General features: G+C 39.3%; 1 protein-coding gene across 1 annotated transcript in view; it reads right to left on the reverse strand.

Moving 5' to 3' along the window:
- eys (eyes shut homolog) overlaps positions 1-20637 on the reverse strand; it is a gene marked incomplete at both ends in the record, with an annotated part of 145668 nt that overhangs the window by 45192 nt on the left and 79839 nt on the right. The window contains 6 exons of the mRNA XM_083988625.1: positions 3612-3773; positions 11686-11936; positions 12255-12367; positions 12495-12645; positions 15238-15329; positions 15463-15653. Coding sequence (XP_083844751.1) covers positions 3612-3773; positions 11686-11936; positions 12255-12367; positions 12495-12645; positions 15238-15329; positions 15463-15653 — 960 coding nt within the window. The remainder of the gene's footprint in view (positions 1-3611; positions 3774-11685; positions 11937-12254; positions 12368-12494; positions 12646-15237; positions 15330-15462; positions 15654-20637) is intronic.

Genomic DNA, 20637 nt, shown 5'->3' on the forward strand with positions numbered 1-20637 from the left:
CTGTGGCCCTGACAGTCAACAGCTTTCAGTCCAGTTGACCAACATGTCTATAGCGCTCTCCTCCACCACCATCCAAACACTAATGAGAGAATATCTTTTTGGGAAAAAATGGTGTTCCTCCCTCCAGTAGAGTTCAGAGACTTGTACAATCAGAGCTAAGGCGTATTGAATCTGTTCTGGCAGCGTGTGGTGGCCCAGCACCTTACTAAGACAGTTTATGTTGGTTTTTCCTCTAATTGGTCACTCGTCTGTATAATTCAGACTTAACCAGTTGACCTTTCAAGAGCAGCAACCTTACAAAAAAAAACACTAATTTAGAGTCTGGGAGCTGGCTAATTAATAGCTCTGTAAATAAAAAGATTTAAGTCTGTGGTGGAACACTAGCCATCATGGGAGGCTGATGTCAGCTCAGAGACCGAAGAGTCAGGCTATTATTACTTTAAGGAGTAAAAGACTGTTTATAGTAAAAGCACCAAAAACTTTTAAATGGCTTTTTTGGCATCCATACACAGAGAATAATTATTTTAGCCAGTTCTTCCCATAAACATCCTCTCTGAACTAACATCAGCTATTAGAAAGAAACACATATTTTGCAATATTTAAAGATATTTTATACCTGAGTTTGAGCGTATTGCTCACCACCAGACTTTGTTGGTTACTGGTAGCAGCAAATCCATGTTTTGATCAAAGGGGAGGAAGTGTGTGTGAACCCTGCTATGTGCAATAGCTCTGTAATTGTAAATAAGAGGCCAGAAACCTCTAGACAATGTCACAGACAAGTGGGTTGACCTGGGTTACACCAGGAAACTGAATCTGACTTCTCTGCCGTGCTGTGCAGACTGAATTGCCTGTGATCACCACACAATGCATGCTGGTTGCTGCGGTGTCACACGGGGACAGCAATAGCGTCACAAGATGAAGGTGTCTGCAGTTTTTCAGAGCGAGGAGCTGGAATAGCAGTCCAACGAGAGACACATTTTGATGTTTTTTGAAGCCACTGAGGATCCGCATACAGTATTAAGGCATTCATTCCAGTAACTTCAGCCCAGAGCTGAACTTTCCTCTTAATATACTGTACATACTTTAAACAGACATATAATACACATAAATCTGGATAAATGGAACAAAGTTCTCATGGATCAGCTTCCTCAGTCAAAAAAATAATAATACAACAAATCTAGCGACTCCGCTCCTCACAAAACAATGCTCCATTGTTATGGAGGGTCTTCTCGGAGGCTGCATGGCCTACCTATCCAAATCTCCTTCTCTAACAAAAGGGGAGTGTGTGTGCGCAGGTGTGGGAACAAAAGAACTGGCAAGAGGCAGGCGTACAATGTAGAGCTCATGGTTGACGTAATGGGTCAGCCCAGTGCTCGCTCCCCATGTGAGAGACCATCTCTTACCTTCTTCTATTCTGAGGGTCCCTTTGTTTGCTTTTAGGTAACAGCTCATGTTGCTGCACTCACATAACATATTTATATCACCTCAGTGATGAAGTATATTGAAAGTACAGGTGTATTTAGAAATCTAAACCGGAGTACTAGCCTGCAGTACAGTAAGCAATATCAAAAACATCACACTGGGGCAAGTTGTCTCAGTGGTTTAGAAAAGCAGAATGTTTTATATAGAAAAGGTTTATTTTTTGTAGTTTTTTTGTATGACCAGGGGTGGGATCTAAAATTGTTAAAAAGGCATTTTTCATTTCAGCATGGACTTGGTTGTAAATGACACCAGATAATGATAATCATAGTAAGAATTTAATTAGAAAACCTTCACATTCATTAATTATATTTTTGCAGGAATAACATAAAGAAGGGATGAAAGACCAAGGTAAGATGCTTAATGACGAAAAAGGCAATGCACCACCTGACATTATAATGAAGGCAGTAAGGCTTCACAATAAATCCATAATGGGAACTGCCAAAGACATTTGTTTTTATTCATTAATTGCATGGGTTGTCCTTGGTTTTTCATGCACTTCCACTGATTAATCTGTCCAAATAAATCAGGAATTTAATGTCAAAAATGAGTGTGCAAAGTTTCTATTTTTGTTGTACTTTCATTTAAAATTCAATGTGGTTGAAGGTTAAGAGTTCATGCACTGACTAGTAACATCAGCATAAAGTTGATGATTTGAGCTGTTTCTAATGTGACAACTTACAGCACATAGCGTGACAGCTTATACCTTGTGATGGGGCAACTTGTCACAAGTGATCATTATGCACTTAATGATATAAAACCTTTATGTTTAGTGAGTCAGAAACTAAAACTAAAACTAAAACTAGAAAGATCATCAACTTGGGCACACAAAGTTGAGAAGTAATAATATTAATAATGTACATTAAGTTGTGATGCTGCCGTGCACACTGTGACCATCTCTTACTGTATGATGCTTTCAGTGTTTTGTTTGTCTTATTTTTGTTTTTTTCTTGGCCTTTCTATGGAGCCATTACTTGTCAAGTCTTCTTGTTTGCTAGCACTCAGAAAGAGTTTTATATTTTCAACCTCTCAATGTAATCAGCACTCTGATAAACAGAACCCACACTGACGTATCATTACTGCATTATTAGTGAGCCTATAAAACAGAGGAGGCTGAGAGCAATAATAATAGCAATAACAAGCACAATGGCTACAAGAGGGCAAATTTTCCTGTTAAGGAAATATTACTTATTCATAACATGCCTAGACAGCATTATAAAGTAGAGACCAGTCCTCTTCTGAGAGACGTGCATCACAACAAAGCTTTACAACACAGATTTGTTTTCTGCAAGTAAATGCCACTGTACAGTAGCTGCAAAGGAAGCATCTTGATCATAGCGTCTGTTTCGCCAATCAATCACAGTTTGTTGAAGGGCATTTTGAAACATTAATCCACAGATAACGTCAAATATTATATATGATTTATTTTATATGGTAGTTTGACATTTTGAGAAGGAAATGGAATGAGAAATGACAACACTGTGTCTGTAGAGTGGATATGAAGAAACACAGCCAACAGTTTATTATCTCAGCTAAAGCGTAGCATAAGACAGGAAACAACTGCCTGGACTATTCCTTTATGTTTGATGTTTGATAAAAGAAAATATGATGCATCTTGACACTGCACATATTCGCAGGTGTTGCCCACAGTGACTTGGAGTTGTTGGTATTGGAGCACAGAGCATCTCCAGCTAGTCAATATTTACACTAATGCCTGGATTACTTTCTTAATAAAAGGATGAGAATATATTGACATTAGCCTAGTAGAGCTGGACCTTTTAGAACAGCTTTCACGGTATAATCTACTGTACTGTATGTTTGTAGTATGGTAGATACGGACAAGGATCCTCTTTAAAATGCATATTTATCCCTCTTACATGGCACAGCAGCAACATATTAGCCACTGAAAACAGTGTTATTTAAATCGCTAGGAGATGTGGCTTTCACTGTATGCCATAAAAAAACACACTTGTGCAATTGTTAAGTAGGTATGTATGGAAAAAGCCATATGAAAACATAATGGATGTACTGTATGTATATGGAATATTTTCTAAGCTTTTATCTATGGGCTAGTTGCTTTTACGGTACTGTGATGTGTTCACACATTTACAATAAGAAGAGATTGTACTCACTGTAGAGGATGGTGCCCTGTGCCGACCTTGTTTTCACTGTCAAATACAGAGTAACAGGGTCGTCCTTGACAGCAGCAGGTAGAGAGGGTTGGAGAAGGAACGCAAGAGGCTGCAGTTTCAAATAAGATGTGCCATCAAATGAGGGGATATACACTGTTGTATCTAGAAACAAGAACACAAAGTCATGAATTGCAGTTAAATGGTGTGAAAAGTGGCTAGAATCATAACATTGTTACACTTTGTCCTTGAAAATATGGCATAATACAGCCACACATATCCAAACGAATGCTAGACAGCGCTTTTGTTAGTGTAAACAGAGCAGTGAAAACTGGCTGGTGTCTGCCTTCACAGCACTGATAACTAAGCAGAGTCAGCAGGGTCCAGCCAGGGCGACCTGCTGGTGTGTACTTTTTTGCGTTGGATGATAAAGGGGTATGACTTTAAGGAGAGGTGGAGGAGGTACCCTCCCAGGTCATCATCTCCACAAGCCGGTGATGATCTGTTGGCTTTTACACAAAGGACACTGTACACCTGGCGGACAGCTCTCTGCTCAGGTGCTTGACAGTCTATTCAAAATAGGCCACCCTGGCTTCAGCTCAAGGGATTGTACTTTCAGAGTCAAGCTCTCAAGGTAAAGTGGAGTTTATTCTCAGTAGAGAATTCATAACATACAAGACAAAGAATACTGGAGAAATATGAATATATTCCTGACTAACTTTCAAAGGGATCAAATGCTTGTTTTTTTTTTTTTAAGCATATCTGTGAATGATTAACCGTGTTAGATTACAAAGTGAAAGGAAAATACTATGTGAAAATAAATTATATTCTAAGTGGTGGTATTCAAGTTTCCATAATCAACAAACAATGGCAAACTGATTTCCAATCAGTGACAACATTTATACTTATTAAAAAACATATTTAAGTAGCTGGGTTTGGATTTCAAACAACATGAAGATATTACACCTCAGTGTTTACTTTGTCTGTGTATTCTCTGACCATGTGAAATCAGGTTCAAGCTTGTTCCACTGTGAAATTGGCCACAGGAGAGAAACATTTTAATGCCCTTCACTGCTTTTTGGCATCCGTACAATCTCGACTGAACACCCCATTACAAAGCATTGCTTCAAAAGAACAATGCACACTTTTGTGATCATCATCATCCATCCATATACTGTATTGTAGCCCTCTGTTGGTGAGTCAAAATGAAGAGGAGAAGGTGGCTGCATAATTTACTGTTGGACGGCATGATTGGTGAGTCAGTCAGACACTACTTGTCCGCAGTTAGTGCAGTGTTAGAGGGTTTATTTGTGGAAACAGGGATAATGCATCTCATGGGTATTAGTCATTCTTTTCAAAGAGCTATCACATAAATGGCCTTAACAAGTCTCTGAGAAGAAACAGAATTATATACTAACTGAAAATATCATCAAGTTAAATAGCAGGTTTTGAACATGAGGACTGTTCTGTGGCTTGGAGCCCAGTGAGATACTGACTTAGTGGGGTTTTATGATCCGTCACCAGACCAACAAAAAAGTGGAAATTGTAGTCACAGAATTTGTCAAACGGCCACAATCGTATTATCTTCACCTGTCTATTCTTCCATTTTCCCACTCTTTCTGCAACTACTCCGAGGCTGCCCCGAGAATCACACTCGACCTTATGTGGAGCAGACATGACAGCCAATACTTTAAATTACAAAGAGAAAATAAAAAAACAGTGTTTCTTTTGTTGTGGATGAAGCAGTTTCCTTGGGCTGAAAATGATGAATCAATCCTGTAATGTTCGCTGGCAATTTGTGAGCAAGGCTGATTGAGCTGGCTCATTTTTAAAGGCACCAGCAATTACAGCAAACACACACTAGATGCCCACAAAAAGAGCTGGCAGCACCTAGCCCGATCGCTTGCAAAGCAGAAGGCCAACAAACTCTCCTCCCATTAATGTCAAAACAAAAACAGACAGGCTCAACACCCTCAACTTTTTTTTGTTGGCTTCTTAAAGAAATGTTTGTTATATGTCTCTTGGTCCTCTTCTATGAAATAATCTCTCCTAATATATATTTCATATCATGACTTTTGTAATACAACACACAAATTGAATCACCTAATTGAGTCAGGCACATTGTTTTCTTTTTTCACTTTGGTGCTAAATATTGTTATAAAAACACAAATTAAAAGATACTTGTGTAAAGGCTCAATTGCTTGAAGAGGCTATGCACATTTGTCCTTTTCTGCCACCAAACATGGTTTCTTGCCAGGAGCAGGTGGTGCTGATAAAGGTTTGGAGCTTCAGACTTCATTATGTTTACAAGACAAGAGGTTACTGTATAACATACTCTCTGATCAGCGCTACTTCTTCATCCTCTCTAGTGACTCACAGTTACTAAAGTGGTATTATGAGACCAGACATAGAAGACCAGGGCTAGCTAATTAGCATGCTAACTTCAAGAGGAGACAGGAAGTGATAATGTTTCTTTCCACCACTGAGGACGGCTGTCGGAGAGTAAATACATGAAGTTTGATGCTGAATTTGAAACCTTTCTTTTAGACTGAAAAGTAAGCATCTGTTAAAGGGATAGTTCAACATTTTGGCAAATTGGACCATTGCCATAATCCCTATAGTTTTAGGAGTAGATTTGTTACCTTTAATTGTTGGTGCAAGCTATTTTTAGAACGGCGGAGCAGAGACGTGAGCTGCTCAGAGCTACGCTACGGAGGCTCATGGAATTTCTTGGTTTCCCTCATCAAACTCATCGAATACACAATCCAACAACTCCAAAACGCTCTCGTGGACAAGTTGTGACCTGCACATTCACCACGAATAACAGAATGTTACGAGACAGAGTTCGGCAAATGCAGAGACGGCTTGCCGAAAAATTGCTCTTGACTGGAACGGGCATCAGCGGTTTTGCATTAATCTACCTCGAAAACAACTCAGTCTCAGGCGTTCCGTTATTATCTCATAGCGTGGTGAATGTGCAGGTCACAACTTGTCCACAAGAGTGTTTTGGAGTTGTTGGATTATGTATTTGATGAGTTTGATGAGGGAAACCAAATGAGCCTCCGTAGCGTAGCTCTGAGCAGCTCGCGGCTCTGCTCCGCCGTTCTAAAAATAGCTTGCAACGACAATTAAAAGTAACGAACCTACTCCTAAAACTATAGGGATTATGGCAATGGGCCAATTTGCGAAAAATGTTGAACTATCCCTTTAATGCTAATGTTTCCTATGTGGCGAAGCAAAACCTGCATATAGTGGCTTTAAAAATAATGTCTCATTAGATTGGAGAAGGAAAAGGTAAAATATTAATTAGATCATTTAGAGGTGACTAATTTGGCAAAGCTATGTATTGTAATAGGTCACATCAAATTATTAATGACAAAAGAATGTACATTCTTATTTGTAATTGTTTGATAAAAATTGTTGAAAAGACATTAAGACAGAGAGAGAAAAAAACATGCTCTCAACTTTCAATTTATTATTCTTTCCCGGCCCAGATCCTAGACCACAGCTTCAAATATATAAGAAGTAAGGACATGAGGTAATGAGCCATAGAAGGAGGTCATGATCAATACAGACCAAATCTGAATGATTTCGTGCCTCACTGGTTTTGTCTTTTATGCCTACTTCTTTACTTTGCAGCCATTTACTAATTTTTGTGATCACTTAACTTTCCATTGATGCTTACATACTTGACAGGATGTCATTGGCAAGGTCCATGACCTACTGTGTCTTCTTTGAAGGGACAATTTATCATAGCCTAAAACTCTGACATGCCCAGATGAACTGGCTTTATCTTGACAAAACCTGTCTTATGGTTGGCTACTTGATATCAAATACTTGCTGAACCACCAGGTACCGGCCTGGATTACGGTCTCCCCTACCAAAGGTGCATCCCCCAGGGTACAAAGATAAAAGCGCAAGACTTGCAGCTCGCCCATGTCAAGCTTCTTATGTACAGGTTGCACATAAGATACCCACTGTAACTGACTGTGAGGTAAGTCTGAAAGGTTGGGATTGACAGCTTTCATGGGCTTAAAATATACTCATAAATCACCGTATCATATATCAGTGATTCCGTTGATGTATAAGACGTGTGCAGACATTGTATAATACTACCTTAGAAAAATGCGTATCTTTTTCAATAATGCATTTGCTACTATGACATATGACATTTTTGCTACATAGGGATGCAGCTGCAGCTTCACTGGATATGAAAATGCTAATAGCACCATTCCCTGTTGTAGTCTTGAATCCAGCACTGACTTGCTAATATAGGATCCACTGGTGGTCACACACTGTAAATGTGCAAATCATTTTCTTTGGCATAAAACTCCTTATATGTTTTGTATTTTATAGTAATTGTATCATAAAACAGTTTAGAAGATGTGATAAGAGATGTGGTGGAGTCAAAGAATTAATTAGTATAAAATGGAAATACTGCAGTTAAGTGCCTGTATGCCTACGCATTTACAATACATTCATGTACTGTAGGCACACAGCCATGTGCATATGTGCACAGTCCTCAACCAGTCCTACTGACTATGTTGTTTTAATTTCTATGGAAAAGCCTATCCAGGGGTGGTGCCTACAAATTAGCTTCGCTTATAAACACATTACATCTACTGCACTCCTCCTCCTCTGTAAGAATGTTCATCACTATTGACTGTGTTAAATAAAAAGGGTTAGGGGATTAGGGTTAACCCCTTAACCCTTTTATAGTATCGGAATGCGAGATACTTATACTTGTATGTCTTGTTCTCTAATCTGACTCTGGTATCTGTAGGGATAGGGGACATAACATCTAATACAGATTGTAAAGCCTTTGTTTCTTCATTTTATATATGAAGTCGAATGATCCACTTGCCAGATTAGAACATGTCTTACTTACTAATTATATCAGTAACACATTAGTCAGAAATATAAAAGGGCTGCATAGACAAATGCATTACCTAAGGTTCATCTTAGATACATGCTGTATGACATGTCAGCACTTCATCTAGGACACAAACAAGTCCACATCGTTAGTCACTGGGTAGGGAGACATATCTATAATTAGCTAAGCACAGGGGGTGACTTGCTTTATACTTCTCTTGTGGCTGTTACTTAATTCAACAAGATATGAGGACAAGGTTGTCACCCAGCAGAGCTGCTGTAGCAATACACATTCACAGACTTTGTCAGCATGTAAACAGCCTCTGGACACCGTCTGCGGGCAACCAGAGCTTGTGCTGCAAAGCACGTGACTGGATGAGTGATCATATGAGATTGCACTCTGTTGAACCTGAGAGACTGAACTGCTTTTGAGGGGGAGCAATTTCTCAAACTCAGCAAAACGACTCTAAAAGGCAACTACTTTATGAGTGTGACAAGTTGAGGGATAAGCAGGAACTTACTTTTATGGTCAAGGAAGGAAAAGGCTGAGAATAAATCCCATCTCTTAAAAAAAAGCAAATCTATTATCTAATCAAGCATAACATCTGATTCACCTTACAGGTATAAATTACATTGGGCTTTTACTGTTTGTATTGATTATCACATTATGAGCAGGTTTGGATTGGCAGGAGTCATTTTGAATTAGTAAGGCTAGCATTAAGCTTTGAATGCAAAACATTCATGCAACTGTCTAATGTGCTGCAGTCACATATTATAATATTTCCATGCACACCAACACACCCTTCTCTGAACCTGAATGTTAGAAATAAAGGAACGAATAAATAGGTCAATGAATCAATAAACAAATCATATTCCATACAGTATACTATTATGTCTGTTTAGACGTTGGTCAAAGCATGTTTAATAATTGGTCTAGCAAGGCAGCATCCCTGTCATGTAAGCAGAGAGGGGCACCGCTTTCCTTTGACGTAGTTGTCTCCCATGGAAAAAACAAATGAGAGTGAAGCCTTATAAATAGCATCAATTTTGTTACAGTGCCTGGAGAGACAAATAACATTTCAGTGGGCCACTTAAACACCTGTAAATTTGCATTTTTAGAACACATGGCAGAGGTGTCAAGTAAGGGTGTCAGGTGCACGCAGGCTACTCGAGCCATGTTAATGACTGTTAATGATTAGCTTTGTGCAGGAGTCTGTCTGATGTCCACATATTCTGTAAATACAACATTATGCATACTGCCTACATCATACACAAGGGTTACAGAGGTGAAAATCAATCCAGCTTCCTTCATAGAAAGCTTTTGTAATGCTAATGAGATTTGCCATTGCTTGAAATATTCCCCAGGCCCAAAATGTATATAACACATATGACATCTGGTGACCACTATTATTCAGAACTCATTATTTAAAACCCCATGACTGAAAGAATTGTTAGTGCAGTACAAAACACGCTGCAGTGGAAGAGAAGTGTGTTTTACTTACGGGAGCAAGTGAGGAAAAAAGGGGGAAGCCTGGCTCACCATTGTTGATGAGCTAGAAAAAAGTCCTACGGGATAATTCATTGTCCTGCATGATACCTGCAGGACCTCCTCACTCATAGACTCTCTCTATATGTACCATATTTACAGGGATAGCAGTGGCACATGGGTTGTTGTGAATAATGTAATGTCAAGAAAAACCAAACTAGTTGGGCCACTAGTGGATTGGTGAAGTTTATCATTGAGCAGTAGACAGACAACTTCTGTGTGCTGTGAGAAAATGCAGCAGGCAGCAGTACAGAGCTCCAGTGGTTCACCTGGTAGAGTGTATGTCATTGAGGCTAATTGTAACGACCCAGGTTCAAGTCCGACCCTTGGCCCTTTGCTCATCCCGTCTCCCTGACTTTCCTGTCTAATGCTAATTGTAGTTTAACATTTGATGTTGTTATTTTGGGTTATAAGCACATGGGAGAGTGGGTATTTATTTTCTTTCCAATTCACATAGTGGCACATTACCACAAAATTCATAGCTCAAGTAATGCACTAACTGATCTGAGACAGAGATTAGATAAAAGTTGGCTTCTTGTTCCGCACGAACAATGACTGTGTTGCAATTTCTGCTAATTGCTAGTTACAGATTCAACCAATTCATCTAACATAGTCCTACTTCCAAAACTAGCAGACTAAAGAAAACAATTTATCATCCCTGTGGGTGGAGTTTAGAAGAACAGGCTAATGACTGCAGCTCACATTCAAACACACAAACATAGTTTTATCTACTTACACTACCACTTAAACTTTTGTACACTTTCACGCATGTTTTCGGTTTGAAAAAGCTGGGGAAAAAAACACCCTTCAAACTCTATAAAAGTCTTGTGTATGCCACTCCAACATGTGGAGGTGTCCAAGCTTGACAGACTTTCCATGTTGGAGGATTAATCATATGCTGTGGCGAGAGTGCAGTGGAGTGAACATAGCTATCACAACACCACATCGAAAACGTCTCTTAGTTGCGAGCAGCTCGGCTTGCTTTATCAAGCACACATGCAATTAATTCACAACTCGTGTGTTACCGCTGTTGTCACTGGCAGAGAATGGCAACAATAGCAAACTACAGGATCCTGTTTTCTTCACTGTCAGTGTCAGAGCGCATCACGCATGGCAGGAGGGGTAGAGAGACACGTCAGAAGCTACATCATAAGTGCACCGAGGAGCAATCTGCAAAGGAGAAACTTCTTGTGTGTTGAGTTGTGCTGTCTGGTGTTGGTACAAAATAAATATTTTTTGGTAGGGGACAGGGGATGAGAGCTTTAGTTGAATGTTGAGCGAGTGCTCCAAGGTCGTACTCTCATTCTCAGCGAGCGTTGGAGGTGAACATGGACACACGGCGATGGTTCAAGCTGCTTATATGGATCTTTCATTTCATTAATCATATCCTGAATAATTCACATCACTCAAAATTCCTAATGCAGCTGACTCTATTCTCCCTCACAGTAAAACCTATTAGCCAAAGAGGCTCAGCATATATTAACCAACATAACTTGTTGGCTGGCTCTTGATGATACCATTGTGGAGGTCACAGTACAGTAGTTTTTTAAGCTTTTCACTCCGTGTGTGTGCGCGGGTGTGTGTGAGTGTGTTTATATATTATGTATTAAAAACTGAGAACCACTGTCAGCTAAAGAAAAGAAAAATCTACGGGCCTACCTTTCTCACAAAAAGTTCCAGTAAAGTGAAGCGGGCAGTGACAGGAAGGCACAGCTCCACCAGGAAGCTGCAGCTCATGACATGTTCCTCCGTTGCGGCACACGCCGTCACGGCAAACTTGAGGTTTAGACAGAGTTGGTGTTTGTGTGGGAGCTTGCACAGTTGTTGTGGTTATTGTCTCAGGCATGGTTGATTGAGTTGCCAGAGTTGAGGGGCTTGGCGTGGTGACTTCAATGGCACGCAGAGTATATCTGTAAAATTAGACCAACATTTGAGATGGTTATATCAAATCTAATGGAAGAAATATTTGCTTTTAAGGATAAAAAACATGAACTCTCTTCCTGTGCAGTTAATCCTACACATTAAGTGCAGCAATTTAACATCCAAGGAGGAGATAGAGGCTGTGTTATTTGTCACAATAAGTGTTTTGTTTTTTTAAATCAATGAATCAGACAAAGCAAAATGTGTCTGTTTGTGTTTGTATTATACAAAATGATCAGATCATCCATAGATATTTTTTGTTTTACCGATAAAACAGGAGAGAAAATTGTGATAATCCTCCACGTTACCTGCATTGATCTACATTTCTTCCAGTGATGGCATCAGATGTGTAAAAACTCCTCCGGTTATTCATTTCAATTATTTCAATACAGCCAGTGTAGTTGTGGAAAGGTTCTGCTTTCTAAGGGAAGAAAAAAAATAGACAATTAGTTTTTATCATGATGTAATTTTAGCAACGCATAATGTAACATTCTTTTCAACATTGGTGTCTTGTAGAAGAGAAACCAAGGAGCCAATGTGATTCTTACCTGACTGGGACGGTAGTGTTGAGGCAGACCACCTGTCAAGATGTGGTTTGTGCTTTGGATCATGTGTCCCAACCAGTAATTACTTGCCAAGCTCTTGATTTTCTGGTGGCCCGAAAGAGTTAGCTCTGCTTCACAAGGCGTCAGGTGTTGCCTGTGAAAGAGTGTGAACACTTGAGGCTTGAATTAAAAGTTTCCTACATGTTGCGTCATCTGGTGTTAAGAAGTGTGTTGGACCAAGTGATTTTTCAATTACTATTTCCTCCTAAGAATACAAATCTCAATGCTTTCTCTTTGGAAACCTGTGACAACATCGTGAAAATGGTCTATACATTATATCCTCATAAATGAAATAGACAGAAACTGTTGTATTTGTGATAAGAAAACAATTTCAAGTTATCCCCGATGTTATGACTTGTATGACACCAGAAGTTTGAACAAAAGAACTGTTTTCTGACTCAAACAATAACTTCAAATAAATCCATTATTGCAGCTGCAGTATAACGAAGCTTTTAATGAAGTGCTGCAATTGAGACGTACAGCTTCCTCTTGCAGATACAGTAATAATAATAATAATAATAATATATCACTAATTCTAATACCGTATGTGTTTTGACTGACATTAAAAAATAATGTACGCCTGTTGTTGTAAATGAGCATTTGGCCATGTTGCTAGTAAAGATGCAGAGCAAATTATTGGATGTCGAGATTTTAAAAACTCTTGATAAGTGTATATCATTGTTTAGTTCAAATTGCTGATACATTTATTTATCACAATCCTTTTCTGTGCTGCTGCTGCAGCTGCTGCCAAACTCCATTTTGTTTTCTCTGGGTGTCTTATGAGCCTTGACACAACTATTTTGGACCCACCCCACAGCCATTCATAGATTTCAAAAACCAATTCTCCATTTTGAAACAACAGGGGAGAGCAGATAATTACCTAAGTGCAGATTCTGGACTACCCATCTGCAGCTTGAGGGTACTCAGGCCACAGATGCACAGTCTCCTCTCCAGTGTCTCCTGATACCCCTTGTTCCCCGAGTGGAAGTTAGGAGGTCCGTGAAGCAATCAAGTCTGATTTGTTAAGCCTGTACTTTGCAGGCTGTTGCATATGCCGGCTAAACACTCGGGGCACTAACTCCGAGCTGCATAAGTCCTTCCTCTAGAGCCAGCGTGGAGAAGCGGTTAATTTAGAAGCAGTCTGCCAGAGCGGCCTGGCCAGCAGCCAGAGGGCACTGTGTTCACTGTCCTTGAGAAGTCAGCCCCACTGGGTTTCTATTTAACATATTGAAAAGTGTCTTTGACGGGAAGATATATTAAAAGTCTATAATGAGGTAGGCAGTGACGTTGAGGATGGCCATGGTGTTGTAGCTCTGGGTCAAATCAGACAAAGATGGACGGACTCGGCCATCAGACAATTACAAAGAATTTGCTTTGTGACACCAGAAACCATTTTTTCCAGACTACCAATGCTCTAGTTATGACAGCTCTCTTTCTTGCAATGTCTCCAAGGGGTTGGTACAGAACATTATGATTGATTCATACTGCTGTATTATTTTTCTTGCAAGGGGAAAAAAAAACAGGGGTGGAGCTTTGTATCCCCTTAAAGCTGATTGGACTTTCTGGATACACTTTGCATATTTAGGGCAGTGCAGCTTTCTGCCAAGAAACATGCAACCTTCCCAGTCGGCTTTGTTTCAGCGGAAAATAATTTGCTCACCTTTCGCACAGTATGTTGGTTATCACCTTCAGTACCTTAACTTCTATCTGCACTCACCTGTTTTCAGAGATCACCTTCACAAGATTCTAATCTATATTTTTCAGCCTTTCAATATTATCTTTTAAGATTAGTCTATTATTATCTTCGCCCAAACAGAGCATCTACTACAAAAAAGATGGAATAGCCTCTTTGTGCCTTGTTTAAAAGTCTCTATACTCTCCCCTTTGATACAAAGTAAACTGATTCGATATGAGTCGAACATTAGCCGCTTTATTTCAGCTTCCAGCTCATACATAATAAACTTTGTATCTCAAAATGAAACCACAATCTTTCTCATGTCAGAACGTAATGGAAAGGGCTGGCAGCAAGATTGCACATGGGCTTAGGAACAATATAACTAAAGGGGCCACAGCCTCACTTTAAATCATTTAAACATTGATTTTGTGCTCAGCTCTTGCTTGTTAATCTTTTCGTAATGAAAAACTGCAAATGAAGACTTTAGAACAGCCAATAAAACATGGTCTGTGATCACTAATGCATTTTAATAGGCACATTCTGACGTTCGTTTAGTTCTTTAAAATGTAAGCCCATTTGCCCATTTGAAAAAAAATCTAAATTCTCAGTCTGGTGATTCCTGCCAATTACATGTGTTCCCCAGGTATTAGTTATAGCCCTTCTATATGCCACACTTGAAATGAAGAGATGACCAAGGATCAGGTTAATACCACCTGATAACTGCTAACAGTATTTGAACAGAATTTGTACATTACTAAGAACTCCTTTACTGTAGGTAGCTTATCATTGTGAATTTGTATATTTTGCCTCTGTAAAAGATAGATTCTTGCCTGAAGCACATACATAACCGAGGGCATCAGGGTCTTAATAAATTAAGAGGTGCAAAATTAACTGATTTACAGTTTTTCTCTTAAATGGATACAGTGTAAAATGGATGTAAAATGGCCACAACACGGACCTGAACATACACTCTAGATTCACAGGGTTAAATTAATACTAAAAGGAACATACCTGATATTAGCAATGTGAACCGCACCATCGTCAACACGAATTAATGTGCTGATCAGTGTGATCGCCTCCTCCTCGTTGCAGCAAAAGGCGTACTGAAATTGTTGAGAAAGAGTTTAAAATTCAGGCAACAGCTGTGTTTCATCAGTAAACAGAGTATTTTATTCATGCAGTTACTACAACCTTAACAAACAATCATGAATAATAACTACTTCACTGGAGCTTTACCCGTAAGATCCCATCCAAGACGAAGAGTTTCATGAAAAAGAAATCGCCATTAGCAGGTCCTTGGTCCACATAAAATATAGTTCCCTGGGCCACTTGGGTCTGGAATCTCACAGTAATGTTGTTGAGTGCGCTGAGGTCAATACCCCCAAACTCAAGGTATGAATTCCCGAAGTACTGAATAAAGCTTGAATCTAGGACATAAATATAGACAGAGAAGCAGAAAGGGGGGGCGGGTAAATAAAAGTGAGTCAGTCTGTAGTTTATGCATCTTTACTGTAGAATCTGTTGAGATTCTTCTATCGATTCCTGAAAGAAGAAATTCTCACTCGCATCCTCTATCGGGAGGTCAGTGCACACAGTGAGGTACAGACCAGCACCCTCAGAATTATTAAACAGAGTTTGGCTGTGGGCACCTCAACAGGGCAGACGCCTGTTACCATGGAGGCGTCAGTGTAAAGTTTGTCGTTTCTGCGCACACTTCTATACTGTATGTCTCAGGAAGGAAAATGTAAATGTGACTTGTGTCCATCAAATAACCTTGGCAAAATAGATGGGATGCAGCTTAAAGAGACTAACGCGCAGTGCAGGGAGATTTATTGTGAGAGACCAGAAGCAAAAAAGGAGATAATTATATTTTGAAAGCAGAACAAAAGGCTTGAAGGGCTCTTGGTAGCATCACAGCTTTTCCTTTTCTCACTGTACAGTCATACTGTAAATACTCTTATTTGCCAAAAAGCTGTGAAGCATGCAAATGGCACTATATTAACCGAGAGAGGAGTCTTGGCTGAAATGAACGTATTCATACAAGTTTATTACATGCCTCATTTTATAGTGGAATAACTTGGTTTATATCATCCATGAGAATGGGCAATTACGGGGTATTTCAGTAAAAGTTCCACTGCCCGCCAGCTTATTGGGGGTAGTGACGCAGACAAACTTAAAAGACTGACTCAGACTGCAATTGAAGGGAAGCATTAGGAGTGCTCATGCTCAATATATTTCTCATTTGAAGGAAGTAGAGCAATTTGTTGCAGAAAAGTCAAACGGGGGAGACTGTTAAAATGAAAAGCATTCCTGGATGCACCTGTCTCATGCTCTGTCTGTTCTTATCTAGAAAAAAAAACATTATTGCACCAGAGAAATCAGCAAAGCTCCTTTAAAGTTGTTGCCATGATTAATCGGGCAGCTGCAAGTGAGACCTTTATCAATATTTGTTACACGTCAAGTCCTAATGGGCCAGACCCCCTTTGATCTGACAGGGGGGGCCCTCAGGGCATTTGGCAAACAAGCTAACCTAAATACCCCCATTTTCTCTGGAGAGCTATACGACCAATACCCTGAGGAAAATCCCCTGACAAAAAAAGTAAGAATTATCAGGAGCAGACCCACTGTGATCTGTGAATTAATGAGGATAAATGCACAAAGCAACAATGCTGTGCTGTCTTCTCCTTCACTCCTGACAATGGGGTTTGCCAATGCTGATGATGGAAAATTACCCCTCAGAGACAAAGCTATTCATTAATTTTAAAGCCTTGTTTAGTCTGATGTAGTCTTTGATGCAGTCTGAGGCTGCTGCCAGGAGGCAGTATCATGCCTCATTAGCAGTTAGCTATAGTCTCTCCTTCAAAGGTCTCCTGTTTTTACCACTACCTTACATTCTCACACCAGATTTTTCATCCACAACTCTCAAAGAACTAGCTGGACTAAATCTGAATTGTAAATCTCTGCAATATAAACTGTATCCTATACTTCTCGCTTTTCAATATCCTGTTATGCACGTTTTTTTTTTTTTTACTGGTAACATAACGCTGACCAAGGACTTTGTTCCTGTACCAAGTTCAAAAGCTTTTTCAGTTTCAATAGAAAAAGAAGGTGTCTCAGTGGGAATATTTCTTGATATAAATCTTTCAGATCAGATATAATTAGGACCAGTCTTAATACATGTCCATAAAAGAGGTGAGAAAATTGATATAAGTCATATTTAATGTAACGTGAAGGGGTGGAGCGCAACGTTGTAGCACAGACCGCGCAGGGATGTCAGACAGGTTAAAGATATTCCACTAGAAAAATATATTTGTTCAAATGTGAACTTAAGATCAATTTATATGAGTGCAGACTTTGGATGGAGACATTTAATTGATATAGAGTTAATGTCCCATTTATTGAAAAAAAAAAAAAAATACCGGGATGTAAGTTCTGTTTTGTCCCTGATTTATTGGGTAGGGTAATAGACTGACTGATTGAACTTGTCACAGACAGAGATAAAATACTGCTGAGGAACATTCTTACACTCTTGCAATTTCAGAGCCCTGGGGGAAGGCAAAAGGTCATTCTGCACCCACCACAATGGCAGAAAAATGTCTTATATTGGAGCTATGTGATGTTAGAAGGTTTTCGTTCTGTTACAGTGCAGATACAGAGGAATCAAATCCTAAATATAATATGTTTTTTTTTTGTGTGTGTGTTTTTTAAAATCCCAAATCGAGTGTCTAATTATATCTTTGTTGCCTGGTTTTAAAAATAACTGATGAAATTCCAACACACTGCACTGACAGTTACTGTACAGGAGCAAACAGGCCATGAACTGCAGCTGAAAACGACAAATATAGACACTTTTTTTTTCATCTCGCCCACCCTTATGGCTCATGAATATGCATAACTGTGCACATCATGCAAATGTCATTATAGCTCACAGGCAAAGTTGTGTCACTGAATATATAAAAATGGTTACATTCATTAGATACTGCCAAGTCAGTCATAAACAAACTACGTGAAAAAAACCTAACACAAACAGAACACGAAATGATTGCATGTTAAAGTGGAGGTTAACAAGGTGACTGACCCAAAACATGTTCAAAATGACCCTGGGGCTAACTTCTTACTCATCAAGCAGATTTTTGAGGAGCTTAAGTAATTTCATTTCTGCTACACATGGCTGCAGAAGATAACAGCTTCACCTGTGCTGCAGTGATCACTCCAAGGAGAGTCAACCAAATCGTGGCTTAGCACTACTATAAGCCTCCTTCCACCAGCACTGTGCTTTCTAGATTCCCATCAGCTCTCATATTGTAGGGCTAAAATACTGTGGAGCTCAGCACTGCATGTGCAGTGATAGGAAAAGACCCAGAAGACAATCACCTCCATCTGTTGTGTACACGTTTGCTACCCAGCTGAACGGAATTTATTTTTTACCTCAAAACTCTGGTATCGTCTAAAAAAAAAGAGTCAAGATCATGACCAAATTCACACGTTCTATTGAGAAATTGAATCCTCCACTGTCAGTGTAGCACATTAACTGTCTCCCCCATGATTAAATTCCCATTGACTTGGTACATTTCAAAGGTTGTGGAGCAGTCTTAGGTTTAAAGGAGCACTGTCTGAGTCTATTTCAAGCAGCACCAAGGGCACTGCATGTGTTTAGATGGTGACCTAGTTAGATAAACTCATGTTTCTGGGTCCTCTCACTTTAAAACTTATTTACTTTGATTATGCACTTATGTGAAAAGGAGTAAAAGAGATGTCTTGGTGTGTGGGTGCTGGGTTTGTTTTTCTTTACCAGTGTCTTATGTGTAGATTTAACCCTTTAAACACTGGTGCAATATGCGCCGGATGAGGGCTGGACCAGGTGCAGCGGGGAGGACTCCATTATGTTTGGCCCACAGTGATTTTCAGAGTGTCGCACTGAATTGGTTCAAGCTCGTCTGTGTTCAATAGGTCTGTTTTACAGCTCTGTGAACAGTTTCAAAGGTAGACAGACCTCATCTGTCAAGGAGTAACAATCTGCCCAGTGCTCTGAATTCAACCTCTCACAGAAATGACTGAACCCAGTCCCAATAATGTACAACACATTCTGTTCTGTGTCTGTCATTTTAACGTTAAAGGATATAGCCCCAACTAACAATTGGACGTATAACTCTTTGGAATTATTGTCGCTCTTACTGGTAAATACACATTTTCACAGGATTTTTTTTTCCAACTGCAGCTGCACAAACTATGACAATCTCTCAATCAAACTTAATACATCCTCATCTGCGATGTTGCAAAGGCTCTAAAATCACATTTGGAGCAGAACCAACTCGGCGGGAGCCTCCCCTCATTCAAAACTGGCAACCCTTGTACAGCAAAAATGTTTGGTAGCAAGGACAAGGGAAGGATAGGTTTGTAATTTGAATAAGAAAAAAAAATCCCTGGACCACCTTCAAAACAAATTGATTGTGGCTTATTAGTTTACATAATTTAGTGTCACTTTCTTGAACACATGATATAATGATATTGGAGGTAATAGCGCAGTAATGCGAGCTATGACATGACTGAGGAACAATAATTTAAAATGATACACTGCTGCATTTCAGCTGATCGATCATTAAGGTTATAAGTGTTATTCCTTGTCGCAAAATAATTGTCCATTACAATGAGTCCCTTTTCAGTATCAGAGTCTGTTTCATACGTGCAGTACATAAGTATTTTTCATAATCATGTTTCATAGTTTCGTAGGCCTACGCTCTTTCTCATACATCAAAAAAGGTTTTTGTACAAGGGATGGTACAAACATTGTGAGCACCCGGGCAACCCCCCAAAAAATGTAACCATAATTTAAACTGAAGCACAAGTTAAATTAGCCTTTGAAGTTGTACATATGTCTTTAACAATTAGGAACTGAACTAACTGAACATTTAAATCTGCTTAAAAGAGAGCTGGAGGCTATACTGCAGCATCAGTGTAGAGGAAGAAGTAGTGCTTAGATCCTGAGGTGAATGTAGCCCTTCAACAAATACATCACATGCAAAAGTTCTGCAAGATCATAGTACAGTAGAAAAGTGCCAGCAACAAAATATGCTCAGTAATACTTATACTTCGAAATACTTTTATCTCTTTGGACCTCAAACAGTTATGGAGATGAAGCTCTGAGACAGGAAATGTCTCGTTGATAAAACTGCTCATCAACTCATTGGCATGAGAAATGTGAAATGTGACAAGGGATCCCAGTTTTACAATGAGTAAAGGCTAAAAAAGCTTGTGAATCACTGCAATGATCTATATACTGTAGTGCATTGCATTTTATGCCAATTTCTTATGAAAACTTTTAACTTGAATTATCAGTACATAAGTTATAATATTATAATATTTTCCTCAAAACTGTGGTTGAGCAGAAGTATAAACTGACAGGAAATGGAA

The sequence above is a fragment of the Trachurus trachurus genome (genome assembly GCF_905171665.1).
Source record: "Trachurus trachurus genome assembly, chromosome: 15".
NCBI lineage: Eukaryota > Metazoa > Chordata > Actinopteri > Carangiformes > Carangidae > Trachurus > Trachurus trachurus.